We start from the raw sequence: 27,364 nt of genomic DNA, 5'->3' as shown, positions 1-27,364 counted from the left end.
GAAATCACCGCACCATCAACGCCATCTATGGTGCAAAGTCTCAGAAAAAAGTAGGGGGGACACCAGTTGTGCATCACTGGGTATTCCACAGGTTTGATAGAATCCCTATCGGGAAATAAGCGAAATCAACGGTTAGTTGAAATCACCTTACGAATAGAAGGATATGCTGTAGGCCTATGGACAATTTGGCATCAATTTTAATTTAAATTCCCGTGTGGCGTTGCCATAAAAACACAAGTTCTAATGGAAAAAATAATTGGTTGTAGCATGGACTACTACATCTAGAGGACGGGACTCTTTTCCTATCTCGCCGTGTTAAAGCCCGTCGGGTGGGTCAATTTCACGGGGAAATATATAAAACACATCAATCGATAGAGCTTTAAAAGGCGGTTACAATTATGCAAATGGATTTTAGAAAATCTTTGAAATGAAATAGATATTTAAGTTTTAGTATTAGGAGAACGAGAAGAAAGTCGTTTCACCGGTGCCCCCTAGCGACTAATGTAAGTTCTAGTTACCAAGTCCTTGTCAAAACAAACAAAACAATACAAAGGTTCGACTGCTATTCTAGAAACGTTTTGTGTGTGACAGATTTTTTGACAAATTTTGCCGGTCGCAGACGTTTAGTTGTAAGAGCTTCTGGAACTTGGCCGCTAGGTAGCACCGGTGAAACGGACTTTCTTCCCTTTCTCCTGTAAGGAAATTACAAATATCTAGAAAACTATTAATTACAAGTATAGGAACATTTATTGAGTCAACTAATAATTTTTTGTGCTTTTTTCACTGCTGATGTAAAAAAAATTACATGGCCGACATAGGAAACCTCGAAGAGTCTCGTCCTCTAGATGTAGTAGTCCATGTTGTAGCAGACAAAATATCAACTTGATCTCGGTCGTCGGGGCGAACCCTGCCGTCTTTCATGGGTACACAGAAAAGTGGTAGGTAGCGCTCGGCCCCGCACCAATCGCGGAGCTTTTTAGTCGATCCGGCGGAGGGATATTATTTTTTGGTGCAGTGATTTCGGTGATCGGTGCCATCCCCGATTATCAATGAAAGGTCATCCCAATTTTTTTCCAGCAATTTTTTTTCCTTCTGAAGAATTTAGTTTTTCCTTATTCCACTTCTTCTCTCAACCTTTCGGTACCAGCAGCATGGTTTTGGGCCCTTTAAAAAACAGATGAAATTAAATTACTCATTACCAAGATATATTTTCTTAAGCTAAGTAGCTTTATGTCATATAGAGCTTTATTTTCAGCTAATCAAGCTAATGCTCCAGCTTAATGTAAAAAAAAAACTTTAATAAGATGTGTAATTAGTAAGAAATAATAAGTAAAGGTCTCTTGGAATTGTAATTTTCAATACCCTTTATGACATTTTTTGAAAATGCAACAGAATTCCAAGAGATCGTTCCTTATTGCTGATTAATTACACAACTTATTTAAATGTTTTGATAGGAACGGTCTTCTGAAATTTTGTTATATTTTCTAAAATTGTCATAAATGGTATTAGTCCGAGAGCCCGGGCTCAAAAATTTCAAAACCTTTTACGAAAAGGTTTTGATAGCTTAATCGATTCGTCCCAATGAGGACAGATGGGAAATGGCCGTCTGTCGAATGTTGGTGGGGGCGTTCGGGAGTTACAGCCTCCCAAAGTCGCGAGGTTTTGATAAAAATCAAAACCTTTTACGATGAATAATTTTAACACAAAAAAAAAAGCGTAAAAAACTGTGTCAAATGGTATGCAGACAGACGGTGGAAAATGGGGCGAAGTAGGGAACAGACGCAGATGTGTAACTCTTTTGACACACCTGTCACTCATTTTTTGAAATGGCAACACTGCATCGTGGCCGGGAAATTTAAAAATACTAAAATAATATTTTTATTATTATTATTTTTATTTGACATTCTAAAACGTTTTTACAACAAAATTGTTTCTAATAATATTCGTAATAAACGCAGATTTAGAATTGGCAACATGGTATTGTTTTTGTGTCATTTGTCATTACCGGTCATTACACTAATTACAATAATGTCGTGATAAATAATGCGTAGAAATGGCTTCGAACATAATAGACAATAAAAAGTGTGTGCTACATTTGAACGAGAATACTGTGAAATCTGAAATCCATGTTTTCACAGAAGAAACACTGGAAATGTGCAAAGAAGTGCAGTTAGTGTATAAATGTCGCCCTAATTCAAAGTACAATGTCATTAAACTTCGTTTATTTCGAAGCAGCGCAAACTTTTCAAACGGGGAGCCCTCCGAACAAAAAAAATTGTGCGTCGACGTCATGTTTGCCCGCTCCGATTCTACGCTAGTCCTTAAGTGGAGTGATATTACTATACTTCAAGGCAAGACAGGCACGCGACGGAATTTCAAAAAAAAACGGGAGAAGGTCGGGGGTTTGTAATCACACGCACGCATATATAGAAATATATGAACAACAACAACAACAACGAAGAGGGGGGGGGGAAAGAAATGCACATTTTGGAACTGATTTTTCGTTGGGATGGACGCGAGTAATTATGTTTGCATCGAAAGAGATTTAAAAGAGAAAGACAAAATGTCGTGTATATAACCTGCGTGATTGTTGGAGGCAATCCAAACGGGATGTCTGATGCTAACTATACATGAGATTTATATATACGCAGGGATGAAAAGAAAAATGTGTAGATCTATACGCTTGCTGGGTGGCTCTTTGTCCGCTGGTCCGAGTTTATGTGTATAGGCAAATCACATCACAATAATAGGAGGATATTGGTCACGGGGGCTTGTTATTATATGCTCGTGTGAGCCCGGTGGATAAACTTTTAGCTTATAACATGCAGTCATTCTTGTTCAATAATCTTATAGCCATCTAAGCAAGAAATTCCTGTTGCATTTTCTCCACAACAAAAATTGTGGCAAGCGTGATAAATCTCACGTTCCGTGTCTATACCCTTCATTTTTCTTCCCTCTCGTTTTGATTATTAAATTTGTTGTTTATGCGCAAAAAGTCAATCGAATCGACCCGAATTCGCAGAAACAACAACAAAAAACACGCGTTTATATACGAAAGGAAATTGAAATTTAAGAAAGATAATTCTTTTTCCATAACGATTGCTTTCTATGGTTTAATTTAATAAGCCAACACCATACAAATAAAAAGCAAATGTTCTTCCACTTTTTTTTTATTCGGTTTGATCCCCCCGCCTTTTATTTTATGTTTTTGCTGAACTGTCCAGAGCACCTCCCGTATTCGTACATAAAGCCGGCTCATCGTTTTCTGTATGTGTCGTAGATTTATTACATCCACTATGTTTGGAATGCGTTTGTGCCTCTCTATTATAAATACGCTCTCTTGACAGCAACTGACGTCACGGAGCTTGCCCCCCCTCAGTGATTGATGTTGTAGAGCAAAGGGGGAGGAAAGAAAAGAAAAGGAAAGTGTGTCAGGATGGTGTCACCGCAAAGAAGACGAACGAAAAAGAACACGCGACTTGGATTGCTCAAATGTTGGCCATAGAGTGTTGAATGCATTTCGCTGCAGGACACACGCGGAGAAATGGACAAAAGAGCCTGACAAAGGACATCAATTTTACGCTTACAGCTGAGCACTATATACGATCAAATGCTGTGCAGTTTTTCTTTATTTTCTCCCAATGAAAACGAACGGACATTCCCATTAGCAAACTACATAATACACACTTTAAAAATGAATACTTACAAGATTCTCTCGTCTCCAAACTGGAGCAATTTGTGTGCAATATTTATGGAAAAAAATTTTACTTTCGTCAATGACGCAAGATTGGAATGTTTCATGAAGGTGTATAAACCGTATGGGAAAAAACCATTGGTCGGTGTCAAGGGGATAGATTTTGCCTTGCTTCCGCCTTGTCATTCTGTTTTAATGCAGCAAATCAAGAGGGCAAATTTAATTTGCTCAATATGGAACAATGCAACGAAAATGAATTCCCGAGTGTTTCCCCCTAATGAAAATGGATGGGTGCTAGAAAATTCGAAGTACACCCTCAATTGGTTTGAAGGAGAAATGACACCACCAACACTTCAAGATATGGTGGTCGAAGAAGAAGATCTTATTGCGGAAGGAGACGACGAGGATTTGCTAAATGAATGCGAATCAGACGAAATGGAGGAAGATATAATGTCTGATGAAGATTAAACTTTTTTAATGTTATTTAAATGCAACAAAATAGTCAACCAAGAAGTCAGTTTTGTAACGTTTTCGCAAAGATGAACATTACAGTTTTTAATAAAATTTTTTAAAAATCATAATCCAAACATTTTATGTTACTATAAACTAACACAACAATGTTTTTTAAATAACTGTAGAATTGAAAAATGATATCACAACATAGGCCTACGCACTAAACTATAAACATCGCTAGTATTAGTATTTTTAAATTTCCCGGGCACGATGCAGTGTTGCCATTTCAAAAAATGAGTGACAGGTGTGTCACAAGAGTTACACACCAGCGTCTGTTCCCTACTTCGCCCCATTTTTCACCGTCTGTCTGCATACCATTCGACACAGTTTTTTACGCTTTTTTTGTGTGTGTTAAAATTATTCATCGTAAAAGGTTTTGATTTTTTATCAAAACCTCGTGACTTTGGGAGGCTGTAACTCCCGAACGCCCCCACCAACATTCGACAGACGGCCATTTCCCATCTGTCCTCATTGGGATGAATCGATTTAGCTATCAAAACCTTCTCGTAAAAGGTTTTGATATTTTTGAGCCCGGGCTCTCCGACTATATTGCAAACACGTAATTTGAAGAGATTTCTATCAAGACATTTAATAAACTTTGGATTTAATAAGATGTGTAATTAATAATGATAAGGAATGGTTTCTTGGAATGGTGTGTTTCCAATACCAGATGTGAAAATTTTAAAAATGCAACACAATTTCAAGTGACCGTTTCCAGAGATAAGGAGATGGCTCACTCCACGTAAAGCCCAGCAGTCGACATTTTCCCTCCTCCCCCTCTCTAGCAGACGAGTTCGACTGCGCTGCTCCTTTCGGCCAGCTCCGGAATCATGGTTGTACTTGGCGGTCGAGGAACCGTCGATTGCGCCACATGACGCTGCCGCTAGCAAATTTGATTCGGTAGGAACGGTAGCGGCCGACCGCCACGATGACGCCCACACGAGTCCAAAGTTTGGAATCCGGGTCTTGGATTCGTACCTGTGTGCCGATCCGAAGTGGTGACAATGGGCGGGTATGAGCATCGTACCGAAGTTGTGTTTCTGCAGCTGCCGCCGCCTGTCGCTCCCGTGCTATCATGGCGTCCTTCCATTTGGGAGCGTAGGATGATCGATGTGCTGGGATGACTGAGCGGAGTTGGTGGCCGATTAAAATTTATGCCGGCGATGCACCGCTCTCGTGGGGGGTGTTCAGAAACTCCAGGAGTCCCGCCAGAAAATCTTCCGATGATAAATCTCCGCCCGTCTTCGCCACTAATTCTTTCATCGCCTTCACTGCTGCCTCCGCATGGCCGTTGCTCTGGGGGTAATGAGGGGTAGAGTTGCCCCACGCCACGCCCCAACGTTTCAGTGTCTCTTGGAAGACTCCGGCATCGAATTGAGGTCCATTGTCCGAGCGGAATCGCATGGGCACGCCCAGCTCGACGAATTTGTGCACGACTGCCTGGACTACTTCTCGCGCGGTGGGATCGCGTCGCCATTGGTGGACTACTGGCCAACCCGATAATCTGTCCGCGTATACCAGCACATGGAGGTTTCCGTGCTGGAACAAGTCAGCCGAAACGTCTTCAAATACGAATGCCGGTAGCGGATCTGACATCAGTGGCTCCTGGCACAGGCTCGGCCGCCTCTCCTGGCACAGGCTCGGCCGCCTCTCCTGGCACAGGCTCGGCCGCCTCTCCTGGCACAGGCTCGGCCGCCTCTCCTGGCACAGGCTCGGCCGCCTCTCCTGGCACAGGCTCAGCCGCCTCTCCTGGCACAGGCTCAGCCGCCTCTCCTGGCACAGGCTCGGCCGCCTCTCCTGGCACTTGCAGCAGCGTTCGACGAGCATCGTGACGTCGTTCGATATTCCCGGCCATATACCGTCTGCTGGGCCCGTCGTTTTGTCCGGACGATGCCCTGGTGGGCGGCGTGAAGTTTTTGGAGAATATTACGGCGAGATGAAAACGGCACCACGATGCGGGATCCGAAGAGAACGAGGCCATCTTCCGTGGACAGTTGGTGACGAATGGACCAAAACTGACGTATGTAGTTAGACATGCGAGCACGGTCCGTTCCGAAACCCGGTTCAACTGCCGCCGCTAGGGCCGTGTAGTCCGCGTCCCCCGCGGCCGTGGATCGCAGATCGGCCAGCAAAGCGTCCGACAAGTGTGCCGGCGGAGCTGATTCGTCTTCAGAGTTGCATATAGCCGCGATCGACTGAATCACCACATTTCGAACGGAAGAATTGAGGTCTGCGCCCACACGTTCATCTTCCGGCGCTGGGTCGTTGACTGGGGCCCGTGATAAGGCGTCTGGAATGGCATGTTCCTTCCCCTTTCTCCACACGGTTGTGAAAGAGTACGGCGACAGTCGCTCTTTCAGACGCTGTATTTTGGGATTGTCTATGGCATCCAGAGTATACTTATCTAAGATTGCTACAAGGGCCTGATGATGCACCATCAGGGTGAAGTTGGGTAGACCGGATAGGTATAAGCGGCACTTCCGGATCGCTCATTCGACTGCAGTCAGCTCCAGCTCCACGAAGGCATATCGTGACTCGACATCGGAGCACCATCGGGAATTGGCATCCACTAGACGCCAGCCTCCGTCGTGTCGCTGCAGTAGCGCGTACCCCATTCCGTTCTTGCGCGAGGCGTCGACTTGGATGATCTGGTTCAAAATGGACCACCACGGGCGGGGAGGTTAAAGCCAACTTAACGGCGGCAAATGCCCGGTCATGGTCCGGCGTCCACACGTACGAGTTTCGGGTGCTAAGAAGGGGTCGAAGGGGTTCCTTCGCCGCTGCCACCTCCGTCGAGAATCCGGCGAGTTGCTCCACCAGGCCCATGAATGATCGTAATTCCGAAATGTTAGTCTGCCGGGAAAATTGAGACAGGGCCTTCAATTTGGCCTCCTCGATGGTAATTCCGCCGTGCTTGATCTCGTATCCAACCCACAACAGACGATCGCGGGCGAAGCGAAACTTTTCTTTGCTGAATGTGATACCGGCGTCGCATGCCGCTTGGAGGACTTCACACACTCCCATCACGTGCTCGAGGAAGGTGCGATCAAAGCAAAGCAGATCGTCAACCACACGCACCGTATTTGACACTGTGGCGAACGCGACATCCGCCCTCCTGTTGTATTCGTCACCCGAGCAACTAAGGCCCATGGACGTGCGGAGGAACTTATAACGGCCCCACGGCGTCATAAGTGTGGTTAAATGTTGACAGGAGGGATGAAGGGGAATTTGGTAGTATCCGTTTGCGACGTCGAAACTGGTGTAGAATAGGCACTCGCTGTCTATTTCGGCGACCGCGTCACGTGGAGTACGCGTAGGGTGAGTTGGCCGCAGGACAAACTTATTTAGCCGGGTATGGTCGACACAGATACGGATCTTGTCGTTCTTGGCATTCCTAATCACCACCAGGGGGGCGGCCCATTCCAACGCTTCGGTTACCGGCACGATCACTCCCTGCGACACCAATTGGTCCAGCTTGGACTTTCTTCCGGGCGATCACTAAACGGGATTGGTCGGGCGCCGTACACATAATATGGCACTGCATCGTCCCGCAATTGAACCATCATGTCTGGCCCCACAATTGTGCGTAATCCATATTCCTGGTCAAACACAGATTCGAATTCTGCTGTCACAACCGCCTCGATTTCCACGATCTGCTCCGCTGATGGGTCCAAAGGTAAGTCAATATGCCGTAGAAATTCCCACTCTGAAGGTTGGTTCGGCTGATCTGCTGCCTCCGTCGGCGGGATCTGAATGGATTGAATTGGTGTCAGAGGCTGTGGGTAATCTGCGTGGATGATTGCGAGATTCACGCAGTCCAAACGGCAGATTAGCATTCCGCGGATTTCCGGGCAAAACACCACCGTCATACGAGTACACCGGCCGCCATAACGGACGGAAATGTCGTGCTGCCCGATGGATGGAAGTGGAGTGGTCGATGTTGCTTGCGGACACCTCTAGTGTCGAAAAACTTCACGGCGATGTCACCATTCCCCTTCTGCGGTCCTGGAGGAACCGTTGGAACGACTTCGCCGAACTAAGCCAGCTGGCAACATACCCTGGGTCGGAGCAGATGGCGGCTTTCCGGATGGCTCTGGACCCAGCCATGCAACAAGTTGTCGAGGTGGCGCTGGGGATACCGCCCACCACGGTCACCACTCCGGATTTTGTACTGGACCGTATCGCCGATTACGTCCGCGCGAAACGCAATATCGCCCTCGACAGAGTCGCCTTTGAAGAACGGCGGCAAGGTCCATCGGAAACGTTCGACGATTTTTATATCGCACTCCGACGTCTAGCTGAAGCGGCGGATTTATGTGCAACCTGTTTCGACACCCGTCTAGTCACGCGCATCATTGCCGGTACGAGAGATGCTGAAACAAAGAAAAAGCTGCTGGCAATGAGCCCATTTCCCGCCCTGCAATCGACAATCAACATTTGCAGGAGTGAAGAATCCGCGCGGGCCAATCAACGATCTTTAAGTGGCCATTCCGGCATATCAATGATCCAGAAAAAAATTGATCGCAACGGCAAGTCTGTCCAAAACACGTCATTTTGAGACGTCTGAGATGTACTTGGAACATACCAGATTTTCAAGTTTACATTCCTTGGACGTCTTTTACGTATGGGTAATGTCCGCTTCACCGAGATCCGATACTCGTACCTATCTCGTCCCATTGGAAAGACCTTGGACGTCGTTCGGACGGAATTCGGATGCCAATGGAACAAGTGAGATAAACGTTTTGTATACGAATAGTATCGTCATTCGTTCTCAATTTTTCCGCTGCATATATTGATGAATTTGCGGGAATCGCGCTATTTTAGATAAAATAAAGAGACCCAGTAATTTATCTAAAAAAACTCAAATTTATTTTATTTCTTCAGGTACAATATGAAACTCAAGATAGTCAAATTAATCAATTACAACATGAAACTCAAAATAGGTAATTTAATTTGTGCATTAACAATCGCACTTTACGTAAAAGTCAGTAATTAGTAGTCGCCATCATCTTGTTGAAGAAACGCTTGCAGTCATTATTGTCAACACTGATGACTCTTTGAAGTTCCAAACGATGAGTCAGTATCGGTATCTTTCCTACCGATAACAAATCAAACATAAAAATGTAAATTAATAAGACCAAAAGTAAATTTAATGCCGTATTACGTCGTAATATGTCGTATTATGTTGTAAATGTAAGTCGTAATACGTCAAAGCAAACCACTCAGAATTTATAAATATCTTTCAGCCATCTAGGGTTAAAATTGTAGAACGTATTGGTTGACTTGCTCGTGACTCACCTACAATAACAGAGATACTATTTTTCAGCTTTCCCAAACGAGGCAGAACACAGACGCTACAATCCAAGTCCAGAATGAGCGTAAACGTTGCCAAGCACTGTTTGATGAACAGTAGAGTAAAAATATTTTTTCCATAAATTACCAATAAACAATAAGAAATCTACAATAAGAAGGATAACAAAAATAGCAAATAAAAAATTATTCTAAAAAATAATTGAAACTGCTTTAAAAATTTATTGAACTAGCCATCTAGTGAGCGAAACGTTAACTCTCTCGTAAAAGGGAGTGAGCAAATTTCCCCCGCTGAACAAAGACGTGATAATAACGAATTTTTCTAAGTGTTGATAGAGAGCCAAAAGAAAAGAAATGGGACGGGCTAGGGAAATCGACGTGGGACAAACGAAATATAGCGGAAAAAAGGAAGTACTTTTTTTTTCAAGGGATTGGATTGGAACATCTACTGGATGAACTCGTCGCAGCGGTGCCATTGGCATGGCTTTAGAGCCACTATGGGACAACAATTCCTATCTGGGAAAAAGTGTCTTATGGTCGGTAGTACCAAAGCAAGGGAAAATGATAAAAGACGAAAGAGTCTTTACACATAACATTGTGTTTAAAGAAGGTCTGGTTTAAAATTATCACGCTAACAACATTTTAATTGTATGATGTATTTCAAGGAACTAACTTCCGCATCAGTCAACAGACTAAAAAGGAGCACCGGCAGGGCCTAGGGGGTAGTTCCCGACGGCGCTCAACCGTGAATTTTTATTTTATTATATTATCACATCAGCATAGCATCAGAATAAACGACTGTGTTTAGCTAAGCCCTAGCTTATTACCGCATGGATAAAAAAATTTCTTATTTCACGTCATTAGATCCGTCGTTTGTATGTTTTATATTGTCACACTTGACTTTAAAGAATGTATTAAATCTCAGAAAAAAAAGAATACACAAAAAATGAATTACGCTCTTACTTACTAGCTACGCGTCTAGCGGAAGAAGAGAAGGATGAGGGAGAAAATAGTGGGTTTTATACTAGCCTTGAAAATACGCCCTTTCCCTAAGGCTATCCGACTCTAATGTACTTTCTTATTCTATTCTGAAATTTCTACTTATTAAAGAGTAAGGCCCGATAACATAACAACAAGTTTTAACATTCGTAACTACAGCGTCGGCTGTAGCGTCTCTAGGAAGAGATAAGCACATCTGCTATTGTCCCCCCGTGACAGGTCCCCCCTCTTTAAGACAGGCGAACCGACTGTACTACAAATAGCATAGAAAGTGGAACAACATGATAAAAGGTGGGAAACTGGAAACAGTAAAAGAACTGGAAGATTTTTCTAGAGTTATTAAAAGATAGCTGAAGAGAGGTAATAGCGCGAGATGAAACAACGTTACGACGAAGGTCGTAAGTAAACATTGATAAAAGATTATCAAAAAGGATGAATCACAGTAAAATAAAAATAAAATGACTATTTCAGATTGCTTGTTCAGTGTTTTTTCAGCCTCCACAGTAAAATGTTCACGTACTATGTTACGTTTTAGAGAATCTTCGTGTGTTTGAGTGCGCCCTTGTGCGTTTTGTTGACGCGACGTTTGATAATCATTGGAGTCGCTACAGCCGGTTACATTCAAGTGACCGTGTGTTTTTCTTTACAGTGCTTGCGGAAGTTCAACGAACTGGTGCTCGCTTGAATTTTTGCCATCTGTAAGCACCGTTTGGTTTGGCGATTACTACTTCAGGTAAGGACACATTTTCTTTTTCAATTTTCTTGCTTTCTTTTAATAGGAGCTTTCTTTTTTCCTTTTTGTTTTAGCACGTATTCTGGATACGCCAAGTATCGCGAGTTGTTTTCTTTAACGCATGCACGTCTTCTCTGGTGGTTTGAATCGGATGAAGACATTTACCACCCAACTCCGCATCGCCCCGAATTTTACACTGAGATTACACAGGCTGAAATGGACAACCATCTCACCGCGCGTCAAACATAGAACGATGTTTTGACGTCGTTCAACATGGAAAGTCTGGGGCCGGAAGATTTTCCACCTACTACGGGAGTTTTTCCATAGTTTACCTTCTCTTCTTCACTATGTCAAAGACCAATTAAACAAAGAGTAATGTAAATTCTTCTGTGAACTTTAAAAAAATACACTTTTTTCTAAACTGGAACAGTCTTTTTCCTTTCTTCAGCACAATAAAATGGCTACACTTCTTGCGTCTTTATCTCCTCCCTCCCGTGGTCTCCGGGGGGAGGGTTGTCGTACCGTTCATGTGTGGCTAAGTGCACACTGCACATCTTGAGAAAAAATTTTACTGAAGGTAGGACAACTGCTTCTAATTTTGGTGCCATTACGTTGCCTTCCATACTAGCTGGGAAAACCCACCTTTCTGTACGAGCACTGCATCCCAAAGGTATTTCCAACATTCCTACATGGGGTAATGTTGCTGTTCTTAGTGGTGACTGCTCACAACCAGATGGACACGAAAGAACAATTTCATGTGGCTTTGTTGCTGAATAAATCCATTGGTTGGCTCCCATGTAAACGTTTTCAGGGCCACGCCATTCCGTAAATTTCTTTCTGCATTGTGTGCTAATTCTTTGTGTATCATTCAGGAACACAGCTATTGCGCAGGATTTTCGAGCAGTTATTTTACTGATGCTGGTGTGGAACTTGCAAAGAGGGGGTCCTATCTTGCTGCAGTATTGAACATCATCTTTGGAAAGTTCCAAAAACGTTTCGAGGTCTGCGGACACAGCAAGGTAATATGGTAAATTTCCGAACAAGACGCCATGAGTTTCATTATCTATTGCTCCTGGCAGGTTGATAATCTGGAAGAGCTTGTACTGCTGGGCGTGGTCCAAAATAGGAACATGTATGAAGAGGCGAAATGAATTTTCCATAGCCGCGCATTGCACATGTCTAGCCATGCTATAGACACATGCCTACGTTTGGTCCTTGTCTCCTCGACAACGGTCTTCAAGAGCTGTGGGTGCTCCTGGATACCATGGACCCCCGGGAGGAAACTCTTTTGCTCGGGAGATAACCAGCCAAGATCTGAGCCACTTTTGTGAGTCTCTGGCTGATTACTCCCGAGAACAGTTTGTAGATGGTCGGAAGAAGGGAAATTGGCCTGAAGTTGGAATAATCGCTAGTGTCTCCTTTCTTAAAGATTGGGACCGTTCGTGATATTTTCCAACAGATAGGAATTCCAATCTTCCAAACTATTCTACAAGCTGTTTCCAGTCAAAGTGCAGTCAGGAGATGTATTTGTAGCCCGGCGAAGTTTAGCCTCAAACTCTTTTTGGCTAGCCGCACGATTGAGGAAGTCCATCTGGTCCCTTGAATGGTACCAGTCGCAGGTGTCGTAGAGTACCCTCGCACTCTGGCACTGCTGCGGAGGTAGACTTAAGCGGTGGTAAGTCCTCTCGAGGTATTCCTCCGCAGATTCAACAGGGCCATCGTACGAGGGTGAACGATCTCCGAGCACCTCTCCAACGGCTCTTCTTGGGTAGATGTTGAAGAGCCTTTGAATCTTCCTCGCTTCATACGCCTTGAGCTTGATCTGTCGTCGGGCCTTCTGCATCTGCCGGTTATGATTTCTTTTTCTACCATTAGGGTTTCCTCGGGGTTTTTCAGGGGTAGCGTCTTCTAAAATCTGTGGCCCTGAAAAACCCCACATAACAATTTAATGCAAGAACTCATCCTTAATCTGTCTTACTAGGACGTGCAGTACTGGACCGCCAAAGGATGTTATAAGGACGCGCTTAGGCCACGGTCCTTTTAAAAAATTAATCACTTCCCTCTGAAGACGTCTTATTTTGATCCATTTTTTTAAAAGCCACGTTTTCACAATTAAAAGTGTAGCGTTGGGGTTAAACTTTGTAAGAAGAACGTACACCACATTAAATAATAATCCAGAATTGCTTTTTCAATACGTAGTGATTAACAATTTACTGGTTAACAAGAAGAAGCTCAGTCTATGATGCGGGAGTCCAATGATCGAAACTCATAATAGTTATGTTTCTCTTCTGGTATTTTGGTCAAAGAGCGCAAGGTATAGATTTATTAAATGCTAAATTTTATTCAAATATTCATTTCTTAATGATGGAAGGCAAAACTATTTCAATGTTCAGTCTAAATATATCTATATATAAATGGATGTTGCGTAGATGGTTAGTTTTTGGAGGGGTTTCCGGAAGGGGAATAAACATGTATGGGGTGGGTGTATTTAAAAATATTACTACAATTACATAAATAAAATAAATGGGGAAGAGTCTACTAATCTACTGGGTATGGAGTTACTACGGGAAGAGGGGGGTTATCCTCAGCTTCGGGGTTTGGTGCACCATGTTGGAAATGGGCACACACCATATCCATTGATCCCTGGATCGCTGCCAATCGGGCCTTGAATCGGAAGGCACCCCAGGATCTTCCGTTGATTCCAAGAATCGAACGGATTTCGTCGTTCCTGGGGTACCATGATCCAAGAGACCCGACAACCAGGGGGAGAATCCTCCCATGCGAAGAATATTTATCATATTTCCGCTGGTAGGCATTCTCCATACTCCCTGGTTGGTCATAGCAGACCACGACGTCGACCATCACCCGGGAACCGGATAGTTGAAATTCAACATCCGGTCTTAACCTTTGCCCGTGGATGGCATTGTTGATCGTGACGTCGTGTCCTCTTGACTAGCAGCAACTCCAAGAGATCTTGGATGGTATTGTGCCTCTTGGTGGCGAGCTTGAGACCTTCTTCACAGTGGTTAAGCACATAAACCCAGTCTCGTTTTCCTTTCCGCATCGGCGGCAACTCGTATCTTGCTCCTGTGAGCAAAACCACGAGTGCCCCCGAAGAGGAAGGATGTCGAGCCGGGCCCTGTGAAGATATCTCCAGTCTCGGAAGGAGAGGGGCGTACGGCAGGATACCAGGCGAGCCATGTCTTTCGACTTGTCTTACAGGGAGAGGCCAGTGGAAACTACTCCCTGGTGGCTCTTGTCGGAAACTAGGTCCCTGGTATAGCGCTGCCGAGCTACTTTGCGAAGTCCGCGGACTGCCTTTACTGGGCTTACGGAGACGTCATCGGCGACAATTCTTAGATTTTCGTCGCCGGATACATCAATCCGCACTCCCAGTCGTTTGGCAGAGAGCCCCAGATCCATGGTTCCCGAAAGATATTCCCCAACTGCCAACACTCCTGGATGCTCATTTCTGAACCCTCGCCGGATGGTGTCATGGAGCTGCTCTCGGCATATGTTACTCACTGTAGGGTCTCTACAAGTGAGGAGCTGAGCAGCCCTGGCGATGGTCCAGATATCGGCATCATCAGTGAGGCGGCATGTTCCTAGGCCCCCAACCCGCCGGTCCGCGTAGAAAAACGGGACCGTTGCGTGATTGGGAAGGTTGCAAATAAGGCCTAGAAACTTCCTGCACTCAGTGTCCAGTTGGGTAAGGCAGTATTTCAGGACCCGACCCGAAGTGAGGTAATGGGAAAGGGAGGGAAGAAGGTGGCTACGGAAGATTTCAAGTTTTTGCCATGGTGCGAGGTGGGAGGCGGCAATCTTGTCGAGGTTAGGGATAAGGTCAGTTGGTGGTCGGAACCGCAATTTTCCTCCGATCGGTGTACCAAGATATGTTTCTTGGTCGTCTGGACCCAAGCACCGAATTAATTGATCACCAATTCGGCACTGGGCGTCAGACGGCTTGCCTTTGTCGAAGACCAGACAAGGACACTTCCCGGCATTAAATTGCAGCCCCAAGGTGTTTGCGGTGAGGGTAAAAACGTTTAAAATGTTTTGGAGCTCGGAGGGAGAATTTGTAACCACGGCAATGTCGTCAGCATAGGCCGTGGTTTTCACGAGCGAGCCAAATAATAAAAATCCGGGGTTAATATTGGATTTTCCGGCCCTGGCGAGGGGCTCGGAAGCAAGGTTAACAATAATGGAACTAAGAGCGTCACCCTGGCGAACACCTGCTGTCGGGAAAATGCTGATGGATTCTTTCTAGTGTTGGCGACTATCTAAAGTTTTTAACGATATATCGATATTTTTAGATAAATGTTAGATAGTCGATATTTTTAGATATATCGTTGTATCGATACTTTCCAAGTAGTTTTTCCGATACTCAATAGATGGCGTATTGTCAAATACAAAAAATTAAGAATAGATCCATACCCATCGCTGGTTTTGAACTCTGAACGTTTGCCATTCGATTGCTGTCTTCATCCACAGAGCTATTGAAAAGATAAATAAGTGGGCCATGCAAAGAACAATTATTTTGTTACCGAATATCGATATAAATTGCACAATACAAATCTGAACTGATCATCGTCTGCTTTTCTTAAGGCTAAACAGTATGTTAAAAAGCCAGTTTTATCTATATTTTTATCGAATTTTCCATCCAATTTTTTTATTTTTCATGCTAAACGAAAAAATTAATACGATTTCTAATTGCAAAATAGTCCAAACGCAAAGAACACGAAAAATAAATGAAATAATAGATGTGGATCGAGTGAGATTTGAACTTCGATACTTTGAATCCCAAACACTGTATGATACCACAGAGCTATAGTGGCCTGCAATATTATTCAGTTTATGCTATAGTTAAAGTAAACTATATGAATGACAATCGATATAATTTTCCAAATAGAAAATCAAATAGAAAATAGTAAAAGTCAAACCTTCAAATTATCAACGATTACGACTGTCAAATCACCATTTTCCCAGACTAATGTGCAATAAAAAAAGTTATGTTGTTTAATGGGATCAAACACGGATCCTTGTTGTCATGAGCATCGTCTTATATCACTATGCCATTCAAGTTGGTAAATATTGCGTAAGTTAAAAAGAATTGACTGTTGTTGGTTAGTATCGATACAAAATGTAGACGAAAATCTAAAATTATCGTCGTCTGTAACACTATATTTGGCTGGAGATATCAGGGCTGCCACAGCAATGACTAATTCTTTTTTAATTAAATTAATTTCTAATTCAAATTACAATAAGAAACATAAGAATTCAAAAAATATAGGTCTGTTATGCAATCGATTTATAAAATCCCATCAAAAATCATTTAAGCAAGCTTTTCCCAACAATAAAAACGCTGAAAAAGTTTCTTCGATCAGGTTTGAACCCACTGCCTCAGTATCACTAGCCTTGTATTATACCACTGCGTCAGCAGTCTATAGAAAACTTCAGCATAAAAAAGATTAATTGCTGTTGGGTAGTATCGATACAAATTGTAAACAAAAATCTAATCTTTCCGTCGTCTGCTAGCTTTCAAATGCGTTAAAAATGTATTTTCAAGAGCCAATCATCAAGAAAAAAATTACAGCCGCTTCTGGATTTGAACTCCGAATTTTATGATCACATATCAAGTCGTTAAACTTAGCGCTACTACAAACTTGATTATTACAAATTCTCGCCGCCATAAAGTTCTTGTTGACGACTATCGATGCAAATTAAAAAAAACTGCAATTTTTTGATTTTACTGTTTCAGGCTTGTTAGTAGTACCGTGGTTACCACAACTCACAATCCCTTTTGCATATATTTTTAAATATTATGTTAACCGTGTTTTTTATATTGATACAATCATGTACGCAGTATATTTTTTGGCCAGTAGATGGGGATAATTAGATACTTTATCGATAATCGTATCGTTATCTAAAAGTGGGCGTAGATAATTTGTATCTAACCAAATTAGATAATCGCCAACACTACTGTAGAAGCTATGCACTGGATGATAAAATTAGTTAAATAGCTACACTATTACAAGGCTGAATTCAAGAGTGACCTAACTCGTCACGTGCTGATGTAACTGACCTAATGAAGCTCCTAGCAGACAGCTTTTATATTTTTTTGTATTCTCAATGTTGCCATGTTTATCGGATATTTCACAACAGATTTTATAATCAATTTCTAATTTACTTCGGATTTTAGTAAAATTGTAATTTTGGTCTTCGAATACCGATGAAAAAAATTAATATAATTTAATATTAGATGAATATGTAAATGCCAAAACGACATGAAAGAATGGGAGCGAGACTTTAGACCCCTTTGACATAAGACCCCAGGGGGGGTCAACCGTAGACCCCCACGTTGCGACGCAAGACCCCCAGCATTAAAAAAAAATATTTGTATTTGTTAATTAATGGACAACGCAAAACCCCTAGCCCCCGACGCAAGGTCCCTGTGTCTTTTTTTTATTTAATGTAACCCCGACTTAAGACCCCGTGCCTTAAAATGTCTTCATATATTACCGACTTTAAGTCCCTGTCCCCCGACACAATGTCCCTGTATTTTTCGCCATTAAATATTATCCCGACTCAAGACCCCGTTTTCCAAATTGTGCCAACAATTCCTAACTTTAAACCCCAGACACAAGTCCCCGTAATTTTTGCAAACGAAATATTTTCCCAACCAAAGATCCCTTGCTTAATCATGTTATAGTAACATCTACTTGAAGCCCCGCTTTAAAACCCCCGAAATTTTAAATTAACCTAAAAAAAATTTTCTTTTTCAAAACCATCTTTTCTTCCACAATTAAAGAAAGCGGCATCATTTCTAGGGATTACCGACTCTAGAATAGATCGCACACTTCAGCTTTAAAATATCCATTAAAAGGATCTTAAAACAATCATTAATACATCCATGCATTTTTAGCAAAAGTGATTGAACAGAGAACGGATTACAGATAGCTGAATTTGTTTTTATTCGAATTTAATTTTATGGGTCAGATGAGGAAAGAAATCAGATCATACTGATGAATAAATAAAAGTACTTCAGGGAAAATAATTGAAAATTTGAGCGACTGGAGTACGGCAATAAAAGCATGGATAGCTGGAACTTCATCGATATTTTCAGCTGAAAGCCGGCGTCTACGAACAGGTTGACGATGAACTGGAGCTGGCTCTTCAGCAACTATACCAGCCTGGCCCTCTAGATCTGGCGAATCTGCTGCGCTGCCCGAATGGCAATGAAGTCCCTCTCTGTATTATCATTAAATTTTTGAAGATGTTCTAGTGAATGAGGAAAAGAGCGCATTAATAATAATAAGAAAACAAATTACAAACATGTGTAAAAAATTTACGTATGAAAGACCAGAAATTTTGATGATGCGGAGCGCTACGTGCGTTGAACCAGTGATTAAAGGATTCAACTTCATTGTTGGTTCGATGATCGTCGCCAGAGATGCAAAAACGTTCAAGGCCTTGGATTGTGAACCAATATCCTCCCATATATTGGAAAAGCCGTGCTACTCCAGCTCTTGATTGCGGATTCTCGGCAAGAAGAGCATTTTCGGTGCGGTGTCTTATATTCTGCAATGAGAAAAATGTCAAATTTTTCCATGGATTAAACCCAGTTATATCACTATGTTTTACCTGGAATGCTTCGTAGGCTCGATTCAACGGTAGCAATGCGAGGGAAATTAGCTTCTTCACGATACTCCTTATGACCCCACCTGATCTATAGGCCCTTTGAAGTCCTTCTTTGTAGGCTCTACGATAAATAGCCTAAATAAACAATTAATGATAAGAAAACTTTTATTTTATGTAGAAAATTCTTAAAAGGGTACCTGCGCATAGTGAAACCAACAGCCACGGCTTCTTGCGTTTGGAAAAGCTTGTTGCATCGTACCCATCATTGTTAATTCGAAGTCGGAAATTAATACTTCTACTTCAAATTGATCCCCAGGGTTGACCTCTTGAAGAATCTGCAGTATGCGATCGATAGCCATACGATAGAGTTCAGCTGTTTTGTTGGACATCAACACGTAGGAAACAGGAAAAGACTATGAGACCAAATTTTAAAATTGCTAGAGTAATGAAATCAAGTTCCAATTATAAATATTATATTACCTTCCCATACGCCAGAACGTGAAGCGTGAAAAGTTCATAAAACAGGTTGGGAACCGTTTTAAAAGTTCCATCTGATCGGATTTCTCTCGTTGTGCGAATTTCAGGCAGTAGGGCCAGCAAGATGAAAATAAAAGCATTCCCAGTGTCGGTCGACACTCTTCCATGAAAGAAATCTGCTGATTGGTTGAGTGTTTTTCTATGGAAGACACAATTAATAACATTAGTTATAGGCTTTGAAAATAAATAAATAAAAAGGTTATTAAGTTGTACCTGTACATATCAGAGCCTGTTATAGTTCTCTCTGCTTCATCAAACGAATGCGGAATCGCCGACTGCAGACAACGCCTTGCTCGTTGTATAGCTCTTTCTAAATTGGGATCAAACCCAATTACTGCATTTGGATGTCTATGAATGTAAGAAAAAAAAATAGTTTGAAATACTATAGCGTACCAAGGTTGAAGGGAAACCTACTCTTGTCTGGCTTGTTCAAAAATCACTCTGGGGCGTAGAGGCTGCGAGGTGGAGGTGATGTTGACGAGGTGGTGGTACTCTAAAATTCATCAGTTGAATCAGGCTCTCCTTAATTCAATGTGAGAAGGTGGTATGCCTTTCAAATGTTTTTGTTTTTTTCCTATTTCAATTTTTGAGTTTTCAATCGGGGACTTCAAGTTGATGTTACTTTAAGTATAACATGATTAAGCAAGGGGTCTTGGGTCGGAAAAATAATTCGTTTACAAAAATTACGGGGACTTGTGTCTGGGGTTTAAAGTTAGGAATTGTTGGCAAATTTTGGAAAATGGGGTCTTGAGTCGGGATAATATTTAATGGCGACAAACACAGGGACATTGTGTCGGGGGACAGGGACTTAAAGTCGGTAATATATGAAGACATTTTAAGGCACGGGGTCTTAAGTCAGGGTTACATTAAATAAAAAAAAGACATTGGGACCTTGCGTTGGGGGCTAGGGGTTTTGCGTTGTTCATTAATTAACAAATAAAAATATTTTTTTAAATGTTGGGGGTCTTGCGTCGTAACGTAGGGGTCTACGGTCGACCCCCCTGGGGTCTTATGTCGAAGAGGTCTAAAGTCTACGTGCCGAAAGAATTAGTATTATTTTATATATATATTGGCCGGAAGAAATTACAATAAGTCCGTTTCATAAGGATTAGGGATAGCAGTAAGCACAATCGTATCATACTTTTCAATCAATAATACACATTTTTTGCTGACGCTCTCAACACAAATAGCAACAAGCTCCTTACCCCTACCCACTATCCTAGTAGTTTGCCTAGCTATTTTGTCTATCAATATGGAACCAATTCGAGGGGGAGAAAGTACGTCCTTTCGGACCGTTCCAAATTTGTAAGCAAACAAAAAAATAGGTGGTCCAACGAGCGAAGCATGATTTTCAACGACAAATATTTTTTTCTATTATAAAAAAATCGTCATTCTTCAATAAGGAATAACAATTTATTCGCTTTGGGGACTTAGCATAGCTAGAAGTGGTGAAAAAACCTCCATTCCTCAGCCTAACTTTCGGATAGAAAACATAATCTTTGTGAAGCTCTAATTCAATTTGTTTCAGTTCTGCCATAGCGTTTGACCCACGGAAAAGATTTTTCAATGCGACGACTTCTTCCGCCACTAATTTTCTCTTGGTTGATTTCCCCCCTCATTGTATATCTGTTGCGGATTGTCAAAGTCCACCTGAAGAGAGAGTTTCTAAATTTGGAAGGCCCGTCAGACGGCCTATTATTTTTGACTTGTAATGTATGTTGTAATTGTAAACTTTGTGTAGGCCGCCAGGGGCGCTGCCAAGCAAAGCCTTCTTGGTGGCCGATATCGGCAATAGCCGTTGTTAGAATTTTTCCCCGTGTAGAAGCAGACGCCATTATTTGTGTCAAAAATCGGTTTCAATAAAATCAGTGGTAAAACAAAACTCACAAAGGTATTTAATCGCAGGTATTAGCGTTATTATTAAGATTTAATATTTTTCATGGTCCTTCGAACTTTTTTGAAACTGACGATATCGTCCAAGTAATTGACGTAATTTTAAGTGTATTCTTTGAGTGAGAGATTTAACCCGTGTTGTAAGGAATCACGTGTTGGGAAAAATTTTCAGCCCACTATTAATTTATAGTGTAAGGTTTTTTTGACCTATCTGTTTCCTAACTAACCATTCCCATTTGGTCCTAATCGCCGTTGTCACACTACTCTATAGGCAATGCTCCCTAGGCAAAGACCATACACCTTCGAAGAGCACCAGAAAATGAGAGTATATTAAGTATACGTTATAGGTTAAGATCTCTTTACTAACCCTGTTCCACAGTACCTGGGGAAAATTAGTAGGTTAGAAGAATTCCACGCACAAGTAAAGTTTGGGGAACGACCTCATCCACTGCATCCTACACCTACCAGGCCCTATCAACCTCTACCACCTGGAGTGCATATTGACGAGAAGTTGGCTATCTATGAAACTGGTTTCTACAACGTTGCCATCAGATATCTGCCTCGCAGGGATGCTGTAGTAGTCACCAATCTTAAAGTCAATGCAGACAAGGCCAGATATCTGGAATCACTGAAGCCAGAAGACCAACGGCAGCCAATAGTTGTGGTAGAAGATCAGCAGATCTACCCTCACATCCCACTTCCATCAGGGCCATTGGTACATCCAACACCGACGCCGGCACCGAGACTGATACCACCACCAGGTACGCCCAGTAAGAACCATCATTGTTTCTAATATTTTCGCAGCGAGGGCAGGAGTACCAGAAAAAGACAAGGAGAACGTCAAGGTGGCAATTAAAGACCGTGCTGAAGGCCAAGTGGTCACGGTGAAGAGAGAGAAAGAGGAAGAATTCGTTCTTCAGGTATTGGAGTCGGAATTCTAAGCAAGTGTGGCAAGAAGAAATCCTCAAGAAGTTGAATTTTAATTTCAAGTCATTAACAAGGTGTGCGATTTCGCAAAAATAAAGTCTTTTGTTTCTTCTTAAATTCGTTTTTGTGTTGCTTTAGACAAATTTTTCATATTACCAGTAGAACTCCACAACAAAAATGGCTGCCAAGAGATTGAACCAAGTAACGTTGGCGGTGACCATAGAAGTTTTGGAGAAAGAACTTCATAAAGACTTGAAGAATTATGAAACCGCAGCTTCTGAAAACAGATTGCAGGAAGCTGAAACTGCATTTGAGCTGGCCGATGACAGGATTAAAAGACTAATCAGAAATTACGAAACAATCATCCCTATGTTGGATGCCCCCGAAGCTCAACAGAAATACCTAGTGCAGCATGAAAATACGTCGACCGTTTCCACAAAATAAGCATCGACTGGAAGAAAAAGAAACCAGTAAAAATAACAAGTATGGCAAGCCCCATACTCCAAGTTGCAGCTCCAAGTGGAAGCAATACACCTCCATGTACTACCGTTACTCCACCGATGAATGCGATGCAACTACAAGTACCTTCAACCCCGTAGAACATCGCACATCTCTTACCACGGGTAGAAATCACCAAATTTGATGGGGATCTCAGCAAGTGGGAGGATTGGTGGGCAATCTTTCGCACACTGATCCACGAGAATCCGCCAATGAGACCCATCGAGAAATTCAGCAGACTGAAGCTGCATTTAACGGAGGACGCAGCTGGTGCGATATCGTACTTAAATCTGACAGATAACAATTATAACAAAGCAATAGATATTTTAACTGGAAAGTACCACAATCCGAGATCGGTAAAAGCAGACCATTATATTACCATAACAGAACTTCCAAGAGTAGAACATCAAGAGAACTTTAAAGGACTACGGAAACTACATGACAAGGCAATGGGCCATGCTTTGAACCTCGGCAGTTTAGACCAACAAACAGCTCAGAATGAAGCAATTATGGAGATCTTGACAAGACAACTGCCAATTGAACTAAAATCCCGATGGCATGGAAAAACCAGGCAGTTCCACAAGACATTTACAGATTCTTTACCTTCATCGACTCAATAGCTGGAGATTGGGAGTATGCTTACTCAACCGAGAAGCAAGAAAAGAAGAAAACAAGACCAGAAGCAAGCGAAAAGACGCAAAGAGTTACATTTGCCATGACACCTACGGCAGCTGAACTAGCAGTCACAGGCACTGCTACAGAATATCCTAGGGACAGGAAACAGTATGCTGCGGTCAAAAGAAGATGTTTATTCTGCAATGATAAAAATTCCCCGGCAAAATGTGATATCACTCTAGAGAAGAAACTGGAGCTAATCAAGAAAGAAAAAAAGGTGTTGGAAGTGCCTGGGACAAAATCATCAGGTGAGAGAGTGTTGGAGTACAAGAAAGTGCTACAAGTGCGGACAGGGTCACCACACGTCTATCTGCAACAAAGCAGTAAAGCCGAAATCGGTGACAGCAACTGTGGCAGCGTCTCCAATGTTAAAAGTAGCAGATGGCACTCCTTTCTCAATCAAAGCACGCCTATTTGGTGGCGTATACGTCCAGACGGCAACGGTGGTAGTGGAGGGTCCAAACGGGTGGCATAAAGCTATCGCATATATCGATCAAGGATCAAATGCAACCCTTATTAGGAGTGAATTAGCACAAACTTTTGGGCTACAAGAAGTCGGAAAAATCAATCTGAAGCTGCAAGCAGTGTGACACATCCATCCAGAAAAGGAAAGAAGCGTAAGAAAGCTACGACTTCGCGGAACAATCCCACAGGCGGAAGATATTGAACTTGAAGCAATAGAGCAACCCGAAATCGGGAAAATTGCTGGGTCAAGTAAGATAGAATTCGTCAGCGAACTTTGGAGACAAGGATACCAACTAGCCGACGACAGAATACTGAGCGGAAAAGCAGGACCCAGCCAAATAGACGTCTTGATCTGAGCGAATCAAGTTTGGAAGGTTCTCGGCTCAAAACAGATCGTGTCGAATACAGTTATTCGAGCGATAGAAAGTAAATTGGGATGGCTACTACTAGGGCAAGATGAGAAGGTGGCGTTATCGTCTACAACGGCTATCAGCTTTCTCTTAAAAGCTAAACTAGGAACACCCAAAGATTGACATGAAGACACTGACCCGAAAAAAGAAGAAATGGATTTTGCCAGATGGTGGAAACTAGATAGTCTAGATCCACTGGAAAAGGTGTCACTTTCAGTACAGTGAAAGACCTATTCAGAATCCATCATTCAAGATGATGATAGACGTTATGTAGCACCACTCCCATGAAATGGGAACAAAAAATACCTTAGCAAGAATAAAGCCATGGCAGAAGGTCAGACAAAGACACTGATAAGAAGATTGGACAGAGACCAGGAGATGAAGACTTCATACGAAGCCGAATTCGGCAAATTAAAGGATCTTAGGTTCATTTACACGGTTCTGCCCCATCACCCGGTTGTCAGAAAAGACAAAACCACCAGTAGAGTAAGGCCAGTTTTCAATGGTTCAGCAAAACCGAAAACGGGTTTCAGCACCAATGATTGTCTAGAAGAAGGACCCAATCTGAACCCGGACATTCTTGACATCATGTTACAGTTTAGGCTCAACCTTATTGCCTGAACAGCTGACATTAGGCAAGCGTTTCTAATGGTGAAAATCCTTAAAGAAGACGCGGAAGCGTTAAGGTTTTTTCTAGAGGATGAAAACGTCCCAGGATCACTGCAACTTTATAAATGGAACAGGCTTCCATTTGGACTCACATGCAGCACGGCAGTGCTCAGGACCGTCCTGAAGAAACATTTGGAGTCCTATGAAGGTGACTTAGCAGAAAACAGCAAACAAATTCTACGCCATCTATATGTAGATGACTACTTGTCAAATGCATCTACAGTAGAAGAAGCAATGGCTGTAATCGGAATTGTGTTGAAACTTTTTGCTGACGCAAACATGGACTTAAGAAAATGGGTGACAAACAGCCAACAGCTGCGTAGATATCTACAAAAACAAGGCCTAACCAACGACTCAACCAAGTCGCACTCATGTCTTAATTTAGACCCACAAAAAGTGGATGGAATACTAGCACGGATTGCTTTTATTTCAAGGCAGAGGTTATCGTAGACGCAGCAGCAAAAGTTCAAATGTTGACTAAACGAGCTTTTGCAAAACTTTCAACAAAATTGTTCGATCCACTTGGATTAATGGGACCCGAAACGCTCAAATTTAAGCTTCTTTTTCAAGAATCGGGGCAATTCAAGATTGGATGGGACGAGAAGGTGCCCAAAGAAACGGAAAACCGATTCAGAACAATTGTTAAAGACTTAAAATACACCGACAAGATACAAGTGCCAAGGATGATTTCTATGGCACCTAGCAAACACACGCAAAAACTGCATGTTTTTTGTGACGCTTCAACCAAAGCGTATGGAGCTGTTGCTTACGTGAAATCCAGACATCCATATTTCATTCGGCTAATTTGCTGCAAAATCAGAGCAGCACTACTCCCGAAGAACGACGTATCTCTACCACGGTTAGAGTTACTTAGTGCCGAACTCGGCAGTGTTTTAGCTGAAAGAATTGTCAACGCAGTTGACAAAGTAAATTGGGAAGTGCATATATGGACTGACTCCATGGCAACCCTTGGATGGATTCGCGGAGAAGCAAACCGTGGGAAGATGTTTGTCAGAAACAGAGTCGAAGCCATCCAGAAGAGGTTTGGGCCAGATCACTGGAAACATTGTCCGGGCAAGGACAACCCAGCAGACCATGCATCAAGAAGCTTGACAGCAAAGAAGTTAGTTGCGGCTTCTTCCTGGTGGCGAGGTCCCTCCTGGCTGAAACTGGAAAAGACGGAATGGCCGCAACAAGATATGCCGACATCAGAAGTAATTCAATTGATGGAGATCGAAGCAAAATTGAAGCAGGAACTGCAAATCCTTGCAGCTAATAGTACTTCGGAATGTTTTGACGTACAGTATCCTGCAAAAAAAGGTGAACACCGATTTATTTTGAAAAAGCCATCTGTGGGTAGAAAATATTAATAGTTTACCTTTTTAAGGAGAGGTAGGGCGGTTTTGGCGCAAAATCATCATAAGGGGGGTTGGGTAATGTCAGTCCAGACACTTTTATTTTGCCCTAGGTATTAAATGTCTGGAAAAAAGTGTAGACTGTATCATCGGTAGACTCCCCTATCCCCCGGCTAAGTAGAAAAATGTTTACAATACAAAGAGTCTTTCCATTACTCGTTATTGTCATTATCGGGTCGGGTAATCGGGTAGCATATGGAAACACAAAATTATTTTTATCAGTATGCTAGCTATCTGTTACTAAATTGTTAGTGGGTTATTGGATATGTTTCCGTAGGGCACGCGGGAGATCCGCGTTCAAAGCTTGTTTGCGTTAGTAGTATTCAGAGGAAATCTAACTAAAGAATATAATTAAATAACATTTACATGAGATATATAATATTTAAAATTTTGAAAAAAGTATTTATATATCATTAATGATTATTTAATTCGTAAACAATTACACTGTTTTCATAAACGCAATAATTTTGTAATCAGTTATCTCATCCAAGTCTCATCCAAGCGGTCATCGCTTGATAAAAATATGCATGGAAGGTTTTTTATATCCATAAAAAGTGCAAACACGATTACATTTGAACGTCGGACCATATATGGTACCTCGTTGACCACTCCCATAAATGACCAAAACCCAAATTTACTACGTTCATAAGGATTCGCTCCGCCTGCACAAATAAGGATCGTGATTGTGTTATTGCAGATGTATCCTCTGTGACGACTTTCTTCATAGAGTTTGCCAGAAACTATATCACCAACCACACCATCTGATGGTTTGCAGCTTCTCGCGGATGATCCATATTGCTTTACGTAATATCGTATTTGCTCTTCGACGGGCAGCATGATTGTGTAGCAACCACCGTGAATATTTTTGACGTTCTTTATATAGGGATGGCAACTTGGCTGTTCTTTGATAGGATTTCAATGCACTCCAGTTTTCAAAGTTTCGGAACATTTGTTGCAAAGAAATATTTTTCGTATGGTGTTCTTCAGA

The 27,364-nt window shown here is 42.3% G+C and overlaps 1 protein-coding gene across 1 annotated transcript; it reads right to left on the bottom strand.

Moving 5' to 3' along the window:
* Positions 1-5,359: 5,359 nt before the first annotated feature.
* LOC123470614 lies at positions 5,360-7,396 on the bottom strand. Its single transcript, XM_045171149.1, has 4 exons — positions 6,643-7,396; positions 6,152-6,587; positions 5,802-6,102; positions 5,360-5,746 (listed from the first exon to the last, which is right to left on the bottom strand). The coding sequence occupies exons 1-4, from the start codon at positions 7,394-7,396 to the stop codon at positions 5,360-5,362; spliced, it is 1,878 nt and encodes a 625-aa protein (XP_045027084.1).
* Between the last annotated feature and the right edge of the window lie 19,968 nt (positions 7,397-27,364).

This window comes from Daphnia magna, linkage group LG3, assembly GCF_020631705.1.
Source record: "Daphnia magna isolate NIES linkage group LG3, ASM2063170v1.1, whole genome shotgun sequence".
Taxonomy (NCBI): domain Eukaryota; kingdom Metazoa; phylum Arthropoda; class Branchiopoda; order Diplostraca; family Daphniidae; genus Daphnia; species Daphnia magna.
Note: the sequence above shows the minus strand (reverse complement) of the source record. Positions and strands in the feature narration are given on the sequence as shown.

Coding starts and splice junctions, on each gene's coding strand:
- LOC123470614 (XM_045171149.1), bottom strand. CDS start 7,396: ATGACGCCGTGGGGCCGTTATAAGTTCCTCCGCACGTCCATGGGCCTT. Junction 6,588..6,642: donor TACCCAACTTCACCCTGATG/GTGCATCATCAG, acceptor TGGATGCCATAG/ACAATCCCAAAATACAGCGT. Junction 5,747..5,801: donor CTGTGCCAGGAGCCACTGAT/GTCAGATCCGCT, acceptor GACTTGTTCCAG/CACGGAAACCTCCATGTGCT.